General features: G+C 49.7%; 1 protein-coding gene across 1 annotated transcript in view; it reads left to right on the top strand.

Annotated features, from left to right (window-relative positions):
• Positions 1 to 7,807: 7,807 nt before the first annotated feature.
• The window catches only part of RXRG (retinoid X receptor gamma), a 42,097-nt gene continuing 26,327 nt past the window's right edge, over positions 7,808 to 23,577 (top strand). The window contains exon 1 of the mRNA XM_076338191.1: positions 7,808 to 7,904. Within this exon, the coding sequence (XP_076194306.1) occupies positions 7,808 to 7,904 (97 nt within the window). The remainder of the gene's footprint in view (positions 7,905 to 23,577) is intronic.

The raw sequence follows: 23,577 nt of genomic DNA, 5'->3' as shown, positions 1-23,577 counted from the left end.
ATGCTGGCTTCACGTGAACAACCAAGATGTCCCATGGGGAAATGTTACGGTTTGAGCAGAAAGACAGTGGGGGTAGTCCTAGAAAGCCCTATCCTAAGATAGAGAGGAAGGGCCCTCTCCAGCCCTCACTGTGTTTCCTCCTCCCCCCTTGCCTCAGCTGCTACCAGGGACCCCAGGTTGGGCCTTGGGTGGAGAGCAGGAGATGCTGTCTGTGTCACAGGGCTGTTCTCAAACTGGAGTCTGATCTGGATGGCCCTCAAAGGCAGCAGAGGAAAGCTCTGCAGATGAGTTAGGAACTGCTGGGTCATTGTCAGAGAACAGAGAAGATCTTTGCTACTTTACAGCAAGTCACTTTTGACCAACACAACCCCTGCAAACAATCAGGTGTAGCAGTGGTTCTTCTACTCTGTCAGAAGCACTTGTGGAGAAAAACTCACCTATGTCAGTAACCTCTTGCAACTAAAGGCAGAGGATTTGGCTGATGCACTTGACAGTGATGAAGCAGTCAACATGGAGTCATGCAGGAGGGAGCACAGAGGCTGCCCACGTTCTCCACTGCTCTTCCTCTTTTCCTGGAGGGAAGAACAGCTCTATCTCTGTTTTGCAAGACCCTTCTTGCCTGCCACTTGTGCTCTTCTCCCTGACTTTTTGGTGGGTACAGGGCTTGGGGTAGAGGTGAGAGACCCTCACCATGTGCCCTTGGAGGGAACAATGGCAGTTTGCATTGTGCGGGCAATTGGTAAAGCCACAGTGAATTTTGCACGCACTACTCAGACATGCAGAGTTTGCTCAGGCTGGTGGTTTATTTGCACTAAAGACAGGCCAACCATTCACCTGAATGCATTTGTCACTCTGCTCTTTTGAACTGGGGTAGCTGGGTATTATGGCTGAGGTCAGTACAGATCGATCTGGTTCATTTTCTTTTCCCTCTATTAGCTCTTTCTTCAGAAATATTCAGTGCCCTGTTTAATTTGCCCTGCCTGAGTAGAGGGTTTAGCTTCTGCTCAGAGTGGTATAAAATCCCAGCTGACGTGTCAGGAGGAGAGCACTCAAGATGTTAAAAAATCCATGCCTTTCCTAACATTGAGTTTAAAATCCAGATTTAAAAAAAACCCTGGATATAAAAAGTTTCTTGTAAAGTAACTGTAATTACTTACAAACAAGCATCTGGCTCATCGAAATCATGTAAGTGCTGAAAAGAAGTCAGACACAGATCACCCTTTTCTCCAGACTGCAATTCACTCAGTTCGGCTGCATTAAATTCAGAAGTGGTTCCTTCAGGTGCTGACAAAAGTGTTTCAAATGCTGCCAGACAAATCTAGTAACGCGCACACACACGCACCTGTGCACACACGCACAATGGGTCAGTCAATGCTTTTGTTTTGTCACTTTTGCTCCCTGTCTCCTTGCACACGCACAGGGCAGATTTTGGTTCTCAGCCCATTAAATGGGCTGAGAATAATTAATTAGTTAATTAATTAAAGATAAATAATAACAATAATTAAATAAAACATCCTTCCCTGTCTGCTAAGCGGGAGCAAGTCTTGCAGATCAGCCTTTTGGTGACAGAAATTGGTGAAGGAGACTCCGTGGACTTTTAAAGCAGTTTATTCATGTTCCAGCATGAGCAGGGGAAACAGAGATGGTTGCAAACAGCAGACAGATACTCTTTGCTTTCATGTCGGCATTGAAGTGTAACTCCAGAAAGTGATTCTGGCTCAGAGAAATGCACTGTGCAAGGATGAACCATCTGTCTTGGAGGAGTTTTGGGAACATGGACTCCCCTGGACTTTGCAATGAGCAAAGCTAACTCTGAAGAGCAGGTTTCTCCCTGAGTTTGCACCTGAGGAAAGAACTTGTCAGAGTATCCTATGAAATAGGATTTGAGGAGCCCTGAGAAGTCACCTACTCCAAATTCCTGTCCCAGGCTGTGAGTGATACTGCAGGTGGAAGTTGGTGCTGTGCACCCCGTGCAAAAAGCAGGGGCTCTCAGAGAGGAAGCTGGGTGGCTCCCAGTGCAGTGGCACACCACATCTGCGGGGATGCTCCAAGCAACCCCAGGGATTTGGGTGCACAGGTCCCGGACAGTGGGGTTGATTTGGTGTTGAATATATTTGGCTATTTCAGAAATCCCAAGCTGGGGCTGTTAGCTCTTCTAACACTGAGGCTATGCCCTGGAAAAATGAGCACTTGGTTTAATTTCCAGCACTGCTGACAGCTAAGTCTGGGAAATTCATGCCTCTACCTTGTGTCTAAAACAGAATGATACTGAACTCCTTAGAGAAGAGCTTTGGGACCTTCCCAGGAAGAGCAGAGGACCTGTAGCAGGGGAATGACAATGTCCTGTTCTTATCCTCCTGCCTTCTCTACCTGCTGCTGGTTACGAGGCCAAACAGCCCTTTGCTCTGATCTGGGACAGCCATCCTTCTGTTCCCATGTCTGGAGTTGGAAAATCTAAGCCTTCGGGGTGTTTGGATGCTGTGGGAACAGGTGCAATAGGAAACCTAAAAAACAACAGATCAGAAAACATATGGGACTGCCCCAGCCCTTAATTAACCTAATTGCTGTAGCTTCCACGAAGGTCTGCATGTTTGCCTAGCATGTTGTTTCCGGTGCAGGCAAGCACCGGTCCCCGTGATAGACTGCAGACACGGTAATGCCCCCCCCCGAGAAGGGGCCCAGCAGGCCAGACCACCTCCATAAAATCCAGCTGGTGGGCCCAGGGTGCAGGTCCTCATGCCTAGATGTACAGCCCACCCCTCCAAAGAGGTGCTGTAGGCTTCTCTGGAGAGAAAGTGGGGGTGAGGAATGGGTTTTGAAAGCTAACGGGTTATTACAGCCCAGCAGTTTGACTCGTCTGCCTGTCCTCCATCAGAGGATGTTACTTGCTGATTGCTGCTGCAGGGGCAATGAATCATTGAGGCTGCAGGTGGTCAGCTGATAAATATATTGAGCCAGCTTACCTGCATGTTCAATGGCACAGTAAAACCACTAGATATTTATAGAAAGAAATTGCGTCCTGACTGGTGAAAAGAGAACACTCTAAACGGTCTTTGGTTAAAGAGCACAACTGGGCTGTAGTCCTTTCTTCAGGACTTCAGACCAAGAGAAAGGGTAGTCAAGAATCTTTACTAACCTCTTTTGATGCTCAGACAATAACAAGTTTTTTTCACTTCAGTCACTCTTCCTCACTGAAAGTATTTGGAGAACAAAGTCACTCCCCATTTAGTTAAACATTTGTCTTTTCATGGCACTGAATTGTAAATAAAGCTGTTGTCCTAAAAATACTACAGATAACTCAAAGTTTCCTGAGGTTCAAAGATGTCCTCTAACAACAATCCTCGTGTTGTGCTGCAAACTGAAATTTGAAATCTGACACATCTGGTTGTTCAGATGTGTGGTATACAGCAGCCCAGCCGGCCCGCCTGCTCTTTGTAAGGGAGCAGCTATTCCCACATACGTGTTTCACTCCAGCAGAGCCTGGATCCTCTCTGAAGCTCAGGGGCTGGAGACTTGAAGCACAGCAGAAGGAGCTGCCTTGAGAGGTGCAGAGATGCTAGCAAGTGAGGAGGGAGAGTGTAGTATCTGATGTGGCCACATCTTGTCTGGCCAGTCAAGCCAAATGTTTATCACCTTTGGATTCCCCATGCTGCCCAAAAAGCAAACCAGACGTGTAGTAGTGTTGGCAATCTCTGTAGGAACCTCCTGTCTGCCAGATTCTCTCTCCCTGCCCTCCCAGCAAGTGCCAGCTGGGTTTTTGCTTTCTTTCATCCTATGATCATGTTTCATCAAAGCAAGCACAGTCAAGGGATGCAAAGCCCAAAGGCTTACTAAAATTAGGCCTGATCTTTGGTCCTGTTTGTAAGTCATTTCTAGGCATGGTGACGTCTGACACACAAACTAGCTAAAATCAGGGTTTGCAAGTCCTAAGTGCAGCTATGTTTGTATTATTGTTTGCAAAGTCCTTTGGAGCAGCTGTGTGCCTGTTAGAACAAAACAGCAGCACACAGGCACAGATCAAAGAGGCCCTGTGAAACAGATTTCAACATAGACAAGCAGCCTACGCTATCAAACTAGCTGACAAAGGAGGATCACGGGAGAAGCACCGTGGCTGCGATTTTGACACAATCAAACCATGTTCCATGTCCATGACTCGGTACTGGAGTCACACAGGTTCACTGTGGAGATCTCTGAGTCTTCTGCAAAAACAATGAATGAACAAGATGTTAAGTCCCAATTAAGTTAATGGGGCTTAAACAAATCTTTCAAGTTGAATGTAGTGGTTTGTGTTTTAGTGGATCTGGATCTTGCTAAAGCTTCCCTTCCCTCTTCTTCCCATCAGAGCTACTTAAATAACAGTGGTTAATAAGAGGGAATTATGAACAGCAGTTCAGGCCCCAAAGCATGACCGGAACAGGTGTTTGGAATGGCTGTACGAAATACCTTCAAAGAGGTGATGAATAAGCAGCAGAAGCAAGGAGGGAGAGCAAAGAGTGTGGTTTGTGCCTGTTTTGTAAACTTAGCTCATGTGGATTTTTGAATGAAGAGGAAGTGTTGATGTCAGGTCTCTGGTTTGGCTGATTGCCTAACATGCCATGGAAATCAGTGCCCATTGGTAGTGCTGTCCTCATACCTGGGCTACAAGAGCATTCGTTCGGTGCTAGACTGAAATAACAAATCATCCCAACTCTGGTCTGCTCTTTGGGCAACAAATGTGGTCTAGTTCAGGTCTTCATGAAGACCTGGATGGCCAGCAGCTCTCCGCCAGGCCTGTGCTCAACCTGCCTGCTGAAAAATGGGCTTCTAAATGGCATGAACCAAGGTGAAGCCAATCTCATTTTGCAGCAGCCTGGGTGCACCATGATACACCTCTGGTGCAGAGCTCTCTGTTTTCCTTTTCCCTGCTACATGCTGTCCTCATATGCTGCAGCTTGTGAGAAGGAAGGGGATGTATGGGGTGCATCATGCCCCAGGATGGGGATGGAGCTCTAGTCTAAGATATCCTTGTGGGAGCTGAAAGGAAGCAAGTTCAAAATAAATAAAAGGAGGTGACTCTCCCCTCTTCATTCACCTGTCCTGGAGACTGCCCTCCCAGCAGCTCCCTCTGCCCCAGGGAGACACAGGGGAAAATCCTGGTGGTAACTCTGGCTTGGGCTAAGGGGCAGCTTCTGAAATGGGCTGCTCCCAGACTGTTAGGAGCTTTATAGGCCAAACCCAACATTTTAAACTTCACCTGAAAACAAATTGGCAATGAGGCCTAATGAACACACTCCCAGGAAGCTTTGCAAGGCATGCTTTTATTGCAACTCTGACCATAAAGGTCTACAGCCTCTCATTTGATGAACAGACAGCAGCATTTTTTTTTCCTCCTAACAAGGTTTCCTTAGAAATGGATCCACTGCTGAATCCCGAGTCTGCCTGGCATATTCCGGGAGACGTCTGGCGTAAATTCTTCATTATTAGATTACATTAGTTGCAGCAATAATCATTCACATGGGATTATTACATCCAAGCTTGTCTCATTGCCTTTATCCTTTCACACATTGTCTTTCCTGGTTCCCCTTCAAAAGGCTGTTGTGAGTCTGTGTCAGAGCAAGAAATTAACTCGTTAGTAATTTATGCATCATTTCCTCCAGCCACAAGTATTTAGGGCAAGATCAATAAAATATAATAAGGAAGCAGGTGGGTATTGTCACTGTGGGGCTGAAATAATTCCTTTGGTTTCACTGTAAATCCTTCCCTCGCATATGAAAACCTGCAGTCCTGTCCATCATTAGCTTATTTTGCTAGGCTGTATCAACAGGACATTGATTCAGCTCCTTTGTGTGCTTGCAGAGTTCATGTCCTGCTACTTCTGCTCGCAGCTACACAAAGTGCTCCAAGTGGAGGCTTAAGATTTTGAAAGAGCAGTGTTTCATAGCCTTTCTTCTGGCTCCCGTTGTGTAATTAAAACCATGCCACCTAACACCGCAGATTTGTTTCTGGAGTGGCTCCATGCTCTGGCATCTGCTGTGATATGTTAGGTCTGAGAAAGGGAAAAGGTCAGCAAGAGGGATCCAAGCACCGCAGCTCAGGGCACAGAAATCTTGCTTTCTGTGGGAACTGGGGAGACAAACCTGAGTGGATCTGAAAGGTCAGTGGCAGGTTTGAGAGATCTGGAGTCCCTGACCAGTGATCTGACTGCTGGGCAGCCCTTCCTGGGTAAAAACAAAAAAAAAAAAAAGAAGAGTTTGGATCCATCTTACCCACGGCAGTGTAAGGATGTAAGAGGGGCGATGCATGTGGGAAGAAGACAGAGCATGCTGGATTTCTATGGCTCCTAAAAAGGCTCAGAACTGATGCCACAGGGTATCTTATCTTTCCATGTCTCTTTTCTCACCTCCTGGCTCCAATCCAGACTATGCTGCAGGGTTTCAGCTCCGTGAGAACTTGAATTTGGGGAATTTATTGCAATTTCAGATTAAGAACTTCCTGAAAGTGCAAGCAAAGTCAAACCAGCAATTCAGCTCCCTTGCTAGCTCTGCCTGCCTGGACTCCCTGTGGCTGTTTCTCCAGCAGGAGATGTCCCAGTGGTTGGCACTGATGTGGAAAGGGCTGTGTGGCCCACCTTGGCTTTAGCAATGCTCTGTCTGCTGAGGGGATTACAGCAACGCCGAGGCTCCAATTTCTGAAAGTCTCTGGAAGGAAAAGTCTTGAGATCACTCTGCACTCTGGGACCTGCATGTTTTGTTGCTGTAAATGTGGAGAAATCTAGGAGAGGGAGGTGGTTAAAACCCCCTAACAGGTCTGACTCACATCCCAGAGGAATATTCTTTGTGCGGTTGTGCTGGGCTGGGCAGCACACAATGTACGGGATGGGGCAGCGAAGTCAGAGCAATCCTGCCCTCCACAACCCCAGTGATGTTGACACAGCCTGAAGGGGAGTGCAGAGGAGATGAGATCCCAAGATTATCAGTGCAGACAGGGGAGAGGAATGTTGTTTGCTTGTAGCTCCTCTTCACCAGGACTGGCAAAATCCAAATATGAGGGAAGATGCAGGCGGACGCCCACACGCGAGGTTGGAGAGTGTAACAGAGATAAGTGGGCACAGGGACAAAGCCAGGGGCTCTAACTTCAGCATGAGAAAAACTGGTCACAGCACAGGCTGGTTGTCTTCTGAAAGCCTTCTGGAGACAAAGGTCTGTCCAGGTCACCTGCAAGCAGCTAGTGATGCTGCCCAGGAATGCATACAGGACATTGCCCCCTTGTCACCTGCCCCCCCAGTCCTCAGACAGCTTCGGTGATGCAAAAGCCAGCTATGCCAGGTCTCCACTGGAGTCCAGTGGTGATGTGGTTAACACTGCCATCTTCTCAATGGCAAAGTTTGTTATCAGAGTGGGTAGGCTTGCAGATAAGAGAAAAAAGACCAACTGGCAGAGAGAAGGAGGAAAGCAGAACTGAGATGCTCCAACAGGATGGCAGTTGTTTGCTTGGTTTCGTTTCTTTACGAGCCAGGGTTAGAAAAGAAATCACTTCCAGGAGACACGTTCTCAGCAGAGCCATTTTGGACCAACTCCTTTGCATTGCAGCGCCTTTCCCAGGCAGCCTGTGCAGCCAGCCCTCCCCCCAGCATTGCAACACCTCCCGCTTTCCAAAGAGACAGGAGCCCAAAGAGCAAACACAGGAAACCCCAGCCCTGGTCAAGGTCTGGGAGGTAAATTTGTAACTTAGAACGGATCGTGAGGATGCTGCTCTGTAATGTGTAAACACTCCTTTCTTTCTCCAACAGTCCAGTGCAGCTTAGAGAGCTGATCCCAAACCTCCCTTCATGGTTGAGTCCGCTGAAGAGACAGGACGCAGGTTGGAAATGCAGCCGGGCACTCAGGCTCCTTATTCCCTGGAGACGGGCTCCTTCCCTCACTTCTGTAAGTCCTTGCCCTGACCCCGTGCAAATCAGCTGTGCTGAGCAGCAGCGCGGGCTCAGCTGTGCGTTGGGCAGCTGCACAGAGGGGTGGCGGGACACCACTGTAGCCATCGCCAAGAGCAGTGGGGCTTGCCCAGCCTCCTGGGCATGCTACTCCTGTAGCAATAGGCGCTGACTGAACGGAGCCTTTACGGGAGTTTAATTTAGGCACAGGTTTTGGAAATAAACCCTCGTAGCATTGTGCTGCACTCTCCATTGCAGGAGGGAAGTCTTAGTTTAGACACAGGGAAGAGCTATTTAACAGGAGTGGTGGAGATGTGGTGGGACAGATGGGCTGGGGAGGAGGTGGCAGCTCCATCCCTGAAGGTCTCTGGTTTGATTTGGGGCAGGAAGATGGGTGAGATGAGCTTGCCAGGTCCCTTCCAGACCTGTTTTCTGTGAGTCTGTGCTTTCCTCCTGCAATGGAGGGAAAGAAAAGCGTTCAGGGTGTGGAAAAGGTTACTATATTTACAGGTGAGGGCTGCGATGGCTTATACTAAAGGAGTTCTGGGGATCAGCTCATAAAGGTTAACAAAGGACAGGTGGAAGTTACATGTAAAGCTAGTCAGGAATTTTCCAAGAGAATAATACTTTTAACAAAGTGATGTTTCTACCAAAACTGAAGCTTTCTCTGGATAAATAATGGTTTTGTCAAATATATTAAACGTGTGTGTGTATGTACAGAGAGAGAGAAAGAGAATTCCACTGGGAAAATACCGTAATGGTCTAATTAATTTCAGATCCCTTTGAACCTGGTTTGTGTTTTGAACTGACCCAATGTGTTTCACTACCTCTACTGTGTATCGGCTCTTTGCAATGTATGTATAACAATATTCTGACCAAAAGGAAAATATTTACTTGCCTTTATATATTTCCAAGTCACATAAAATTTAAAACAACTTCTCTTGCTGCTTTCATAGTAAATATGTCACATATCCATATCAATATCAAGTTTAATTAGCATCAGCAGATACACTATTTGTCTGATTCCTGTATATCAGGTAAACCAGTGGTACAACACTGGAATTGATTCAGTTGGATGCAAAGTCACCTTTGCACCCTCGGAATCAAAACCCACCTGTCTTGGGCAGATCAGAGGGCTGGAAGGACTGCAGGGAGGGCAGGGATTGCTCCCAAAAGGCCAGGAGATGTTAACCGAGTGCAAACGGGCAGGAGCATACTGAGATGACAAGGCAGCAGGCAGTGGGTAGGAATTTGCTGGCTCTGGCTTGGGCTTGCAGTGAAGTTGCTTTCCCCTCCTCTTTGACTCCCTTCCCTCAGCTGTGAAGAGCACGGCTGTCCTTAGTGTGTGTTGGCAGCCTGTGGGGCACAGCAGGGCCTGTTATCACCTACCATTGCTAATGTCTGCCCCAAAGGCATACTTGCTGGTGTCCAGGACTCACTGAGCTGGTACCAGCTCTGAGCATGGCAAGGGGCTGGCAAATCCCTCCTGTGGTCTGGGCTCAGACCACCTGTGAGGCACACAAAGAGCCTGTGGGTTTAAATCCTTCCCCTGAGCCAGGCTAAGGGGAAGAGGACTTCGGCAAAAGGCAGGACTAAGAGCTAGGCAGGAACTTGAAAGCATTTTGGAAAAGCCACCTAGGCTTGTGCCTGATGATAGTGCTGATGTACAGCTCTCCGCATGAACCCTGTGCAATTCTAGCAGGGTTTCTGTAGTGCCACACAAATGGGGAGGTGATGCATGGCTGTAAGACATCCTTGGTACATTTCCATGTTAGCAGAACCCATGTTATAACCAGGGCATTGAGGAATCATCGTAATTTTTAAAAATTCTATTTATTTATTTTTACAAGTACTCTAAACCCTCAACATACCTGGACTCTAAAGTGCTCCCAGAGTGAGGGGAGTTTGGGTGAAATTCCATCAGTTTTGGAGGATTCCCTGGCTTTTTACTGGGGTGATTCACTTTATACATGAGAAACTGACAGCAAATGCCTGGATGCTCACAGCTCTGTTTCCCACAGAAACCTGGACAAATAGGTGTGCATGTAAGTAAAGGACAGAAAGAAAATTATGTTCTAGTCTCAGAGATCTAAAAAGCTGATCTGGGTCACGAAAGCCAGAAAGGCATCCATCCTACCAGCCTACTCTCATCCCTCAGGATGAAGGAAGGCTGCACAAGAGCTCTGCCTGGTGCTCAGCCCCAGTCTCAGTTTCAGGCTTAGTCTCCAGACTCTGTTATCTGGAAGTGATCCACAAAGGATTTGTCACCAGCTGCAGCCCACAAAGCCCAGAGTTGAAGTCTAGCGTGTGCTGCCAAAACCAGCTTGCAGGTACTCGCAGGTTAGCCCCTTCCACTCTGCATCTGTCAGTAAAGCGAGCATCCTTCCCATTCTGACTTTTCCCAGCTGACCTTTTTAAGCACAGTTGCAGGTTCTGCCCGACCTTCCCTTTGACAGCTCTGAAGATTCATTCCGAACTTAGCAGAGGCAATTGGTTTATGGGAGAGATCAGCAGCCTTTCATTGGTGCAGGGCTGGCCTGCCTTTCTCTTCCTCAAGGACAAGCTCATGCACGCCTGAAAACACTCGCAGGGAGCTGGGAGACGCTGCCTTTTCAATGGACGAGACGGTCCCCTTCAGACAGTGAGCTTGGAGCTGGCTTTTGCATGAGAAAGAAACTTCTGTATTGAAGTCAGGGAGCTGGGAAATCACAGGTGACTGAAACAACAGGAACAAATCCTACTGCAACTTTCATGTAACTCCAGTGACCTTTTAGGGAGGAGACTTTTATTGCTGGGCCTACTCCTTGCAGCAGAGAGGGGACAGTAGAAGCCCTTTAATTAGCTGATGAGAAAGAGATTTCTCCTAGGCTAGACTTAGAGTGTTGTAGCAGGCATTATTGCCGTGATAGCAGTAGGGGAAAGGGTGGGTGGGTGTTTGTTGTAGGTGTTTTGAGTCTCCTCTTGACCTACTTCAGCTGAAAACCCAAGGCAGGCTGCCCAGGGGCTTTTTTACCCAGAGGATGAGGCTAGAGGGTGGTTTGGAGTTAGATTTCTCTTTTCTTGCTGTGATCCCGCTTGGTTTCTCTCCTTGCTCTTGCTTTGTTGGGGTGATTCAGAAGTTGAGCTGAAAGTCCTCACCATGTGCCTTGTGTGATGCCTGGCTCTGCTCTGCTCTTCCCATAAGTCTCTTGCTTGTGCTGAGCAATATCCTACTGCCAAGCAGTTGCTGCCTTTCTGGGGAGGGGTGCTGGGCTGCCCTTGGGAAAGGGAGAGGATGGGGCAGCAGGGTGCTATCTCAAGGCTCATCCACATGTGTGACAACGAGGGCAGAGAGGAAGTCTCTGGGAAACTGCAATAATGCAATAAATGAGAGTAAAACTGAATGTGCCAGGATGGGGAGGCACAGTGTGGTATAGCGGTGCATTGCTGTGCCCTGCAAGCAACAATGTGTAAGGTCTTCTCTACCTGGGTGACATGAACTGTCTGGAGTAGGTTTCTCTGTGCCCTCTCCTGTGGAGGAGCATCACATAGGCGTGAACCTGAAAAAGCCAAGCAGCAGCATGGTGGCTCTGTCGTGCCAGGATGCTAATGCCTGCTCTGACCTTGATGTTGGTGGCTGCTGAGCACAGCTCTCTTCTCAGATGGGCCCTGCTGCCCTGTGGGTTTTCTGCAACGCTCTTGTTTGCTTTCTTGTTACGACTTTTTAACAGGAAGCCTTTGACACGATTCTGGCAGAAATCACTCTTGCCTTGGCCCGCCTCTTCTGAAATTTCTCCAGAAACGTTGTTGGATCCTGAACGAGACATTTTGGGGCCAGGTCTTGGATGGCCCATTACCCGTGAGGGGTGTTGGAGATGGCGGCTGCGGTGTGGGGAAGCCAGGCTGCCTCCACACCCAACCGGCAGAAGTCCTATGCCATCTGGAGTTTTACAAGGGCTTTATCTGTATTTTTTGGCATAGCTTATATTACTGTGGTGTGTATATATATATTTATTACTAGAGTAAAGCCTCTGTTTTCAGTGCTTTGAAGAAGAGAAGCATTACACTGCAAATCTAGTTGGAGAAGCTGCGTTCAGAGACTGAGAGAGACTTGGGGGTGGATCCTCCTCGTTGGCACCAACCCTGCTGGGCTTGAGGGCACAAAGTCGAAGTGCACAAGGAATCTGGGTCTCCTTCTAAAAACAAACAAGATCTGAGTTTGCAGTCCCTCAGAACCCTGTGGAGTGCATGGTGTGTCTGCTGCAAACCCAGAGCAGATGAAATTGGCTGGGGAGTTTGGCTGTTTTGAGGTGCAGGCTCACTCCTTCCCCTTGGGTCCGTCTCCTTGGGATCCCCAGCTGAAAGGAAGGCATCAGAGCAAAGATGCCTCAGGCTGGGTGCTGGGGGCCGTGCTTGCTGGTCCTTGCCATAGGAGCCAGCAAGGTTACAGGAGGATACAGCAGTGTTTTGGGAGGAAGGCTGCCTCAGTGTCTGGCTGGCCCTGGGGGCAGTGAAAGGGTTAAAGCCCAGCCGTTCTGCCCAATCAGTCTGGCTTGCCTGTAATAACCAATTAACAGAGTGTAATTGTGCAAATCCATATGTGGCAGTAATTACCAGGGAGATTAATGGATTCCTTCCTTTTTAAGCGGACCCCACCGCAGCTTGCCAGTGTCCCCCCGCCACCTGAAAGGACTTGGTGAGGGGGGAAAGCAGGAGCTGCTCTTCCCTGGACACTCTGTGATGAAGCTGAGCGGATGGGGAGGCCCTGTGGGGACTGCCCAGTGCTTGTTTAAATAACCCTTTTCATCTCCCTGCATTTCCTTACATACAGCTCGCTGCTCCCTGGCTCGGACCCGGCCTCCTGAGGACAGTTCGTGCCCAGCCTGCTGGGGCCTGGACTGCCATGTTCCTGCCCTCCCCATTGTCCATTCATTCCCTGCTCCCCTTTCCCCTGTTTAGCCCTAATTGCTGCAGAATATTGCGTTTGTTTGCCCTTTTCTTTTGTAGCTTTGTTATTTTAGTTGCAATGGGTAATCCAGCAAACTGTTAAAGGCATATATGAGGCGAGGAGGGGACAGCAGGGCACTTGGGGCAGGTTTTCAAGCCAGGCAATGTGGCTGCATTTGGGGGATGGCAGCTTGCAGGCAGGCTGGGCCTGCCACATCCTTTAGGAAGCGTTTTCTTAGGGTTATATGGCCTCAGAAGCAGAGAGTGACCCTGGAGCAGGTGAATACTTCCCCCTCCAAATGCTCTGGGTGGGGAAACAGGGAACTGAGTCCTGCTGAGGGAGAAGGGGATGCATTTGGTGACCTGTCCCCTGGCAGGTCACCACCTGAGCAGCACAGGCTCCTCCACAGTTGCACCAGCACCTTGGGCACTTGAGATGCAAAACTGCCTGTCCCACTCGGCAGCCCTGGCCAGCCTTGCCTCCACATCACACACGTGGTTCTGAGCCCTGCTGACCCATGGTGTGGAGGGAGCTGGGAAGAGCTCAGCCCTGTTTCTGTGCTGGGTGATGATCCCTGCCCCTGAGAGATAGCTCGTGTAGAGAGTCAGTCCATGGGGAGGACTGATGTGCTGGCTGGGGAGCCATCTGTCTCTGGTTGCACGCACAGGGCTGCAGGTGCCCCGGGGGTGGCTGTGCTTGCTCAGCTGGGGATGGGACAGGTGGCTGGGGAGTCAAGTGCCCTTTAGAGCCTGGGATGGCAGGGAGTGATCACATCACATCTCGCATCAAGCATCCTTGCATCCTCGCTGCCTTCGTCATCAGGCCAAAAACATAAAGCTGGAGTTTGAACCTGGGTCTGTGATTTTATTCTTTTTTTTTTTTTTTACCCCCTGTGCGTAGGCTGGGACTTGGACTTGGGGTAGGCCAGAGCTGTGTGGGCTGGGTGAGGACATCCTGTGGGTGTAAAAAGCAGCCAGACAGAGCCAGGCCAAAGGTCCATCTTGCAAATGGTGGATGCTTACAGGAGAAGTAGGAGCAGAGTGTGCTCAGGTGTCCTTCCTCCAGCAGGTACCTCCCAGCAGCCTTTGCCCTGAACTGTTTGGCATCTTCCATCAGTGATAACTGTGCGGGTCCAGGACTGACTGTCCCCAAAATCTGTAGTGATATCTGCACAGACATCCCTGCAGAGCACTGGCTGGCCCTTGTCTGGCTGTTCTCTGGCAGCCCTGGCCCCGTTCACTGCCACGTACAGAGTGATGGACATAAATGACCTTTTTCTTATTGCTGACTTGTTACAGAGGCCAGGAACGTGGCTGCTCCAAGGGAACGGCTGTGCAAGGTGCTCAGCAGAGACGTGAGCAAGGCTTTTCTCCAAGGAGGGTTACAGATGATGGGGGAGGTTTTGGGAGATTCTTGCGTGGAGGTGATGGGAATGCACAGAAAGGTGCATTTTCCTAGAGGACCAGAAGAGGTGGAGAGCTGCTTTTGGGACTGCTTGCTTGGGATCCTGGGAGCCAGCCTGCACAAATAGCTTGGTTTCCAGCCAGAAAGAGGCACCGCGGCAGCTCTTGGGTATTGCAAATAGGATGATTTTGTTTGTCAGAGAGCTGTGTCCATTGGTGTCAGCTGAGGCCCTCGGCTGTTTTAGCTCTTCTGTTTCACCTGACCAAGTATTCATCAATACTCATCTTCCCTTGCTGCTGTGTCATCCTAGGTTAGAGGTTATGTGTGCCAAAGCATGGCATGTAAATGTGTCTCCTGGGTCTGCTCTGCTTGTGGGAGCTTGAAGTAGCCCATACCTTGGGGGAGCAGCCTTCCTGGAAAGCTTCCCACCTGGCACAGGTGCCCAGGGAGATTCAGAGAACTTGGGGCACTGAGAGATGCATCTTGCACAATTTCTGGGATGTTTGAAGTGTTGGGTCTTTGCTGCCCTGGATTTTAGGCTCCAGGGCTGCAGGATTTAGTGGGTAGGTATGATTTAAAAGCCTCGTTAATGAAATGAGCCAGGGGAGACTGATTTGTGTGGGTGTGGCTTGGCTCTTAAACGTCCCAAGTTCCCTGTGGGAACAACCCTTGACCTGTGCTGACTCCCAGACTGTGCTTGGGAACTATCTGATGGAAAGTGCTAGGGACTGTGTTTACAACTAGCAGGACAGACCCTGGGACCATGCCCTGGGGCTGGTGAATTTACTGGTATAGATTAGCCTTTGGGGCTGTGCTGCTGGAGAGCTTAAGACCTGAAAAGGCACTGGTCTCCAGATTTTGCAACTGGGATATGTCTGGCTAGCAGAGGAGACAGCTCTGTGTTGGAGAAACTGCTCTGGGATCTTCAGGGCTTGCTTTAATAAGCTGACTTAAGTTGCGGGACAACCAGGGGATCAGGCCCAGCCAGCACGGATTCATGAGAGGCAGGTCCTGCTTGACCAACCTGATCTCCTTCTATGACCAGGTGACCCACCTAGTGGACGAGGGAAAGGCTGTGGATGTGGTCTACCTGGACTTCAGTAAGGCCTTTGACACTGTCTCCCACAGCATTCTCCTAGAGAAGCTGGAGGCTCACGGCTTAGACAGGTGTACTCTTCACTGGGTAAAAAACCGGCTGGACGGCCGGGCCCAGAGAGTTGTGGTGAATGGAGTTACATCCAGTTGGCGGCCGGTCATGAGTGGTGTTCCCCAGGGCTCAATTTTTGGGGCTGGTCTTGTTCAATATCTTTATCAATTATCTCGGCAAGGGGATCGAGTGCACCCTCAGTAAGTTTGCAGACGACACCAAGTTGGGCGGGAGTGTTGATCTGCTCGAGGGTAGAAAGGCTCTGCAGAGGGACCTGGACAGGCTGGATCGATGGGCCCAGGCCAACTGTATGAGAGTCAACAAGGCCAAGTGCCGGGTCCTGCACTTGGGTCACAACAACCCCATGCAACGCTACAGGCTTGGGGAAGAGTGGCTGGAAAGCTGCCTGGCGGAAAAGGACCTGGGGGTGTTGGTCGACAGCCGGCTGAACATGAGCCGGCAGTGTGCCCAGGCGGCCAAGAAGGCCAATGGCATCCTGGCCTGTATCAGAAATAGTGTGGCCAGCAGGAGTAGGGAAGTGATCGTGCCCCTGTACCTGGCACTGGTGAGGCCGCACCTCGAACACTGTGTTCAGTTTTGGGCCCCTCACTACAAGAAGGACATTGAGGTGTTAGAGCGTGTCCAGAGAAGGGCAACAAGGCTGGTGAAGGGTCTGGAGAACAAGTCTTGTGAGGAGCGGCTGAGGGAACTGGGGTTGTTTAGCCTGGAGAAGAGGAGGCTGAGGGGAGACCTCATCGCTCTCTACAACTACCTGAAAGGAGGTTGTAGCGAGGTGGGTGTCGGTCTCTTCTCCCAAGTAACTAGCGATAGGACGAGGGGAAATGGCCTCAAGTTGCGCCAGGGGAGGTTTAGATTGGACATGAGGAAAAATTTCTTTACTGAAAGAGTGGTTAAACATTGGAAGAGGCTGCCCAGGGAAGTGGTGGAGTCCCCATCCCTGGAGGTATTTAAAAGACGCGTAGATGAGGCGCTTAGGGACATGCTTTAGTGGGCATGGTGGTGTTGGGTTGACGGTTGGACTCGATGATCTTAGAGGTCTCTTCCAACCTTAATGATTCTATGATTCTAAGTCAGCGCACATCAGCACAATGCCAGTACTTGAGCATGCATTGCTGTGCCTGCATCATCCCAGGTCCTTTCTCTGCTTCTGCTGTGCAGAGGCTGCTCCTTCTGCTCAGAGGCTTGAAGGGATAGGGCCAAAACATGTGGCTGTGGGCAGGTGCTCACTTCTTTCTCTCTCTTTCTACTGGGAAGAGGTTGGGGGGCAGAGAGCAGATATTTGACAGTGCCAGCAAATGTCATTCCACATCCCTGCAAATTCTTCACGTGCTTGCTCCTCGCTGCTGTGCTGTCTTGGCTTTGTGTGGTGTGGTCTCTGCTTGTCTTGATCCAGGGCTGTTCCTTTCTTTGGGGCACAGGGAATTTTGTCATGCTCCCATGGCTTTAAATACCAGTGGATTTTCCATTTGGTACAGGGGAGCATGTGGCTTTTGAGAGAAGAATATGTTTGAAAGGCAATGAAGGGCATTGATGAGGAAAGGGATGCTCACTGTAGCTGGCTCCTTGCCTGCCCCTCAGCTGCACAGGGAGGCGAAGGGTTTTAAACAGTCTGCAGGGAAACATTGAGAGGAACTGATCTTGTGGGAGAATGTTCTGGCTGAGTTTCACGTTGTGTTTGTCTCCCTTTGGCTGCCACTGGAAGGTGAGTCCCAGGGGAAGGGTAGCTGCTAGAACAGATGAGAGATGTGTGTATCATCTGTCCAGGCAAGGCAAAGAGGTGGCTCAGTCCCCTGAATGTCAAACAGACCAGGCTGGCAGAATCTTGAACTGATGTTGGTTGGATCTATAAAGAGATGATCACAAAATGAACCTGTTGGTTTTCTGTGAAGTGGAAGTCCGCATGGCTTAGGGGACAGACCTAGACTCTCAAGAGTGGAGTTGCCTGAGCTACCAGTGGAGGTGGAGGCAGAGGCAGTGAGGGCTAAGGTGAGATCTTTGTATCCGCCTTCTTCCATCTTTTTTTACTGCCAATTAATGAAGTGTATCTTTGGGCTTCAGTTCATCTTAAATGCATTTTGTGCCTCATGTGCTTGGGCAGCAAGACTTGGTTGTGCTTCATTTCTTCCAATTGCCATGCCTAGGCTGTGTCTCTGGATCTGGTATTTGTGGAGAGGCTGCATAGGCATGTCTTTGCAGCATAGCATTGAACACGGTATGTCTCTGGGCAAAGATGTGGTCTGATTTATTGTTTGGGTGGGGGTTTTTTGTGTTTTTTTTTTTCTGCTGGTGACTCAGAGGCATTATAGGTGTGAGCTGGGGGCTTGCAGTGTGCAGGGTTGCTGTGCTAATAGTGCTAGGCCAGGGTTGGTGGATCAGAGTATTTGGAGCAATGGAAACTTGTTCCAAGACTTGCCTGAAACTCAGTGGAGCTCAGGAGAGCCATCCCCAGGAAGATCATGTCATTACAGAAACAGATGAGATCTTTGTGGATTAAAGGAGACAGCAAAGCATTGAGAAACCTGCCTCTCCCTCTTTCATGCAGACACACTTGGGTTTTAGCGGTATTTGATTTCCTTCCCTGCTTTCAGGGGACCAAATAGACAGGCTGAAATCTACTGAAAAAGGGTTAATGAGCCAGTGGCATCTGTAGAAGTGGAGGTGGGATCCAGGTGAGCTGCCTGGCTCCTGAGGAGCTGCAAGCATCCTATGAAAGGGGCAGCAGCCCCACCACCCTACCATGGCTTATAGAAAATGCCTCATTGACTGGAGCAAGGACTAAACTACGAAGACAGCTGGCTGAGAAGTGCTGACTGAAGCTGCGCCTTGGCAATATGGTAGATGTGGCTTTTGGGCCTTTGGTCCAGATCAAAAGCTCTGTGGCCATGTGACACAAAGTGCTAATCTGGTGTAATTGCCTTCTCCTTCTTCAGATCTTTTTAAATTATAGTAATGGGCCAACTTGGTAAGGCAGGCCTTATCCTGGATCAGGTACACTGGCTGCCAGAAAGCAGATCATATTGTAGACATAAAAGCGTAGGAGAGACAGGAGTAATTCAGTGAAAGCCGGAGCCCTCGCTATGGCATTAATGTGACAGTGTGCAGTCAGATGCTTGCACCTGATCCAGGCGGTGCTCAGTGGAGACACCCAGTGTGAGCAAGCTTGGAGAGAGCATGGGTTAGAAATCCAAAGTTACATGCTGATCTCCCCTCTCCCACGGCAGGATACAGAGGGGCCTGGGATGAGGTGTCTTATGATAGATACCAACCTTCTGGGCTTTCAGGGCCTGGCTGCTGTGGCTGGGACCTTGGGGACTGGACCAGGCTGTGGCTGGTGATGGCTACTGTGCCCTCAGCCATGAAGGTATTGGTGCTAGCTGTTGATGTGAAACTGTTCCTCTTTGATGCCTCCAAGCCTTCCTCCCCTGAGAAAGGAGCTACTCAGAGCAGATATAACCCCTGTTACCTTGAACTCCAAGATATCCACATTTGCCTGTCTGGTATAAATAGACCATCTGAGGCAGCTGGATGTGATGGAGATTGACAGGTTATCTCTGGAGTTTTGCACTTGCTGAAGCAGGAGGAAATGTAAAAGCATGAACGTGGGGATGCACAGAGTGAGAGTAGCAAGCAAAGCCCCCAGCTGCACAGGAGGCGGTGGCATCTGCCGTGGGGGATGCAGGTGGGAGCCCTTTGTGGCCTTGTGCAGGGCAGTGCTGTGACAAGACCTTCCCCACCCTGTGCTGAGCTCTGGTGGCCATCAACAAATGCAAGGTGGCTGGGCTGTCCCTCGTCAGCTGTGTGCCACCCAGCTCAGGCCCTTGCCAAGGAGGGGAACATAGTCTGCTCACAAAAATCCAGGTTTGCCAGAAAAAAAGAATGAAGAATGGAGCAGGATCCAGGAAAAACAAGGCTTTTTGAAAGTTTTCCAGGAGTTCTGCAGAGATAGGTGGGGGGACCGAGTTTCACTTAGGTAGTTAGTTTCTGGGTAGTCAGAGAAGCCCTGAAAGCTGCAGGTTTTTTGTTACTGAGGGGGTTTTTTTAGAGTCCCTGTCCCTACAAGCAATAATACAGGGTTAACCTGGTCAAGGAACCATCTTCTGTTGAAGTATTTCCTCTGAGAAATGGTTGTTGTGGGAAAACAGCAAAATTGCAGGTGGTTGCATGGGCTGTGTCTTCTAAGGTTTCTCTGAGAACTTTTTTTCAGGAGATGAGGAAATCTTGGTCTTCAGAATGTAGTTTTCTTTGAAGGAAGGTAACCCAGCTGTTTTCAGGCATTTTGCAGAAATCCCAGTTTCACATCGTGTGTACAGCAGGATTAAAGAGGGGCTTGCATTTAAATGACAACCTCTAGGTCCTCTGGCACTCTGATTGGAAAGTTTGCTTGCAGGGTGGTATCAAGGAGGTATCAAGTGAACCTTTTCTTCACCTGTCCTTTGAAAGCCCCTTGCTGAACACCAAATGACACATCAAAGTGGACTTTGTTAAGAGCTGAGTGTTCATTTCCTACCAAAATCTCATCTGGACATGAGGGCTTTTTGGTCAGAGACCTGCCTTTGGATCTGAGTGACTTTAGCACTCGCCCACAGAAATTCTGACTTCATTTGGTCCTCATCCAACCTGGAATCCTGGTTTTATAGCCCAGTTTGCTGCCTTGCACCACTGACAAGAGAAGTCAGGTGCTTACCTTGAAGTGCAGAGGGATGTGTGACTCTCCCAGTTGCAGTATTGCGGTTCCTTTTTTGTCTCTATGATCTTTATTCCAGCAAAGCTAAAAAGGTGGAGTGACTTGTCTGAAAGCAGGCAGGGAGCCATGAGCTCCCAAACCCTGAGCTAGCAGTCTGTTGACCCAACCATTGCTCCTCAATACAATGCATGCCCAAACCTCTGTCTGGTGTAGCACAAATCTCCTGCATTATGGGCTTGCTTATTCCCCTGCGAACCCAACCCAAGGCAATGGATGCTTTTGACAAAAGAATATTTTCCAGAGGGTCCAAATGGCTATTTTTTTGGATCCACCTTCCCAGGAATATTTTGCTGCATGCTTTTCCATGACGCTACCACTGCTGACCTTTCTGCTCTGGAAAGGGGGAGTCGCTGGGAAGCACATAGGCAGCGATTCTTTGCTGTTACAAAGGCCGGGATTGTTGGCAGCTTGACGCCCCAGAAAGTGTCTAATTGACTTGACTCTCTCTAGCTGGGCTCCGAATGGATTTTCTGCCTCAGGATATCTCAGCATTATAGTGGACCTGTTGTTTTTGCTCCTCGCATGATATTAAAAAGTGCATTGTTGGAGCAGAAAGTGTGAGTCAGAACGGATGTGTGGAGGGAGCTGCCTGTTGCCCCGCGAATGAGTGCCAGCACAGAGGAGCGGAGCGAGACGAGGTCACCTGCCATCTGCAGTTAGGGGCTGAGAAGTTTCTTGGAGCATCCCAGAGAATGAGCTTGGCTTTATGGTATAGATGACGCTTCATACTCAGAAATGGACAGATGCCCTTTGCATCTCAAATAGGGAGCATTAGCATTAAAATATCTCCTCTAGTAATTTTGCAATGTTTGCCCATTCCAGTGCAGGCTTGGTCCCAGGTGCCCCCTGCGCTGGGCAGACGGCTTGCTCAGGTGTCTCTCTCACCCTGTCATCTGGCACCGGTGCCTGGGAGCATCTCAGCTGCATCTGTGTCAAAATGTGCTTGTGCCACCACTGGTGCCTGTCCGGGGAGGTAATTCCCTGGGAGGAGTGGGCAGCTGGGGCCTGCAACCAGCAAAGCTGCTGGAGGCGCTTAGGCAGGCATAAGAGGATTCAGTGACACCGCTGATTAGTGTCGAGGGCCTCATTATGGTGCTGGTAATTGAAGGTCTCCCAAGGTTTAAACAGACTGGGAATTATCTGCCCTCAGAGCCTGCTCTTGGCTGCATGGGATGGTGCTTTCTGCAAGGTAGGCAGTGCCTTCCCTGGAGCAGCCTGGCACTGGGGATGGTGGCCCGTGCTCTCCAGACCCTGGGGAAGGGACCCATGGTGGGTGGCAGCCGTGGGGCTCAGAGAGAGATGGGGAAGGCCTGGGGAGAAGGAGAGGGCAGGCTATATTACTGCAGGTGTGTTTGTGGTGCTGCTGTTTGAATATGCTGCTGCTGGTAATTGCATTAGCCCGGTGAGGCTCTGGGGCTAATTTTATTAGCTTGGTGTCTGTGGTTATTGCTTTACAAGAGAAGCGGTGAGAAAGGGCAAGGCTGGGTGGGGAAGGGATGATGCAGTAGCTCCCTTCCTCTCCATCCCCAAGGAATCATAGAGGACACATTGCTTTTGGTGACTTTTGCCTGTCTCAGGCCAATGCCAACTGGTACAGCAGACAGATGAGGTTGGTTCAGTCTGTTGATTAGCCTTGAGAAACCCAGTTTCAAGGCCCTGCTCTGCCACTGACTTCCTGTTTGGCCCTGAACACGTCACCGGGTGTCTGTGTTTCGTCCCTCGGAGGCAAGCAGGGAGGGAAATGGGCATTTTGGCTCCTGGGGCACTCGGCCTGGTAGCCCCTGTTGCACCTCGCTAGCCATATGAAGGGAGTCCTAGCTCTAACACCAGCACCCCGTGGGCAGTGGGTTTTCTCTGAGACTCTGTAGGCCCGAAGCAGTGTCAGGAGGGAGATGCATGTGCAACTGTAGGGTTATGAGAGCTGCAACCTTTTTATTTGCATATGCTGTTGCCACATGCACAACCATAGGATACCTCTGCCTTTAAACAGAGATGGGATGGGGGACTGATGGGATTCTCGGTCATGTTTGGAGTTTTCCCGGTTCAATCCAATGCAAGGAATAGGGACCATACTTAATCTCTAGATTTCATGGTTCTGGGGCAGGGTGGGATAAGATTATTCCACTTTAGGCCTTCACATGTTTAGGGTCTGACTCCAGAGACCAGCATCTCAAAAGCCTTGGTGGAGTAGTGCTGGGAGATCTTTGAGATACTGTTCCAACACACTGCTGAAATATTAGCTGCAGTATGTTGGCCTTGGAAAGCTAATGGGGAGGTGAGTGAGTCGGGGACCCAAACACGACATTAGTATCTCAGTTGGCTTGAATCAGCACTGTTTTGTCAGGAGTCCCACTGTGACTGATGCCCCCCAGGGTGTGGCTGCTGGATGGCAGTCAGCAGCACTGAGTCCCATGGCAATGGCTTTCCTTCCTAAAATAACAGTGGCAGTCATAATGTCTTCTCCTTTTACATAACAAGGAGGGGAAATAAAAAGCATTCAATAATTTGAAGCAGTGACTTGTGCTACTTCTAGTAGAAATTGAGGGGCTGCCCCTGTACGGTCCTGCAATACCTCTTAAGAGAGACTGAGCTGGTTCCTGGAGTTTGTCACAGGCTGATTTGGGTACAGGGGCTGGAGCCTCTCCATATCCCAAAACCAATGGTGGTCCCCTAAATGAATTGCCTGACACTTGCTTTGCCTGAGGAAAAGGCCTGGAGGGGTTTCCTTGGAGTTGCTCCGTGTGTGCATGTGTTCTGCAGCACTAAGCACTCACTAACCCAGATCTGCTAAAAATCAATAAAGTAATCCACTTACTGCTTGGGACTGCCAACCTTTTTAAGGAGCTCAGAGCTGTTTTGTCTTCTTTCCTCTCCCCTTTCTTCTAAGCTGGAAGAAAGAAAAGAGGGATGGGGAAGCGGGTGCTGGCAGAGCTGGACTAAAATCAGGCTCTTTGCTTTGGGCAGATCAATAAAAATAATTCCCCACTAAAACTTCATTAGCGTGGAATTAAAGCTGCTGAGATCCCATGCGGTCGGTAAGAATTAATGCTACTACTAAATCTCAGCACGGTTGGTGCTTAAAATGCAAAGCCGCTTCGTTGCTCACACCTCCCTATCCCAGTGCTGCCGGGGCTGAACTGGCCATGCAGCTGGCTCTGCTCCCACTCTGCCCCATGGCTGCTCGGTGGGGATATAGCCCTCTCGTCCAGCCTGAGGGCAAGGGACAAGCCAGGCTGAGATGGGGGCAAGGTGCGACTCAAGCAGGTAGAAGCAAAGCTGTTGTGCAAGGGTGGATTTGTCTCTCAAAATAGCGGCTCAATTCTGAGTGCTGGTGGAGACTCGGGGTAGATGGCCCTGGTGTGTCTCTGTGGGGTGATGGACGGATGATGGGAAAGGTCTCTGGGTGGGTGCTAGACAGGCAGGCTTCC

This window comes from Aptenodytes patagonicus, chromosome 5, assembly GCF_965638725.1.
Source record: "Aptenodytes patagonicus chromosome 5, bAptPat1.pri.cur, whole genome shotgun sequence".
Lineage (NCBI taxonomy): Eukaryota > Metazoa > Chordata > Aves > Sphenisciformes > Spheniscidae > Aptenodytes > Aptenodytes patagonicus.
Note: the sequence above shows the minus strand (reverse complement) of the source record. Positions and strands in the feature narration are given on the sequence as shown.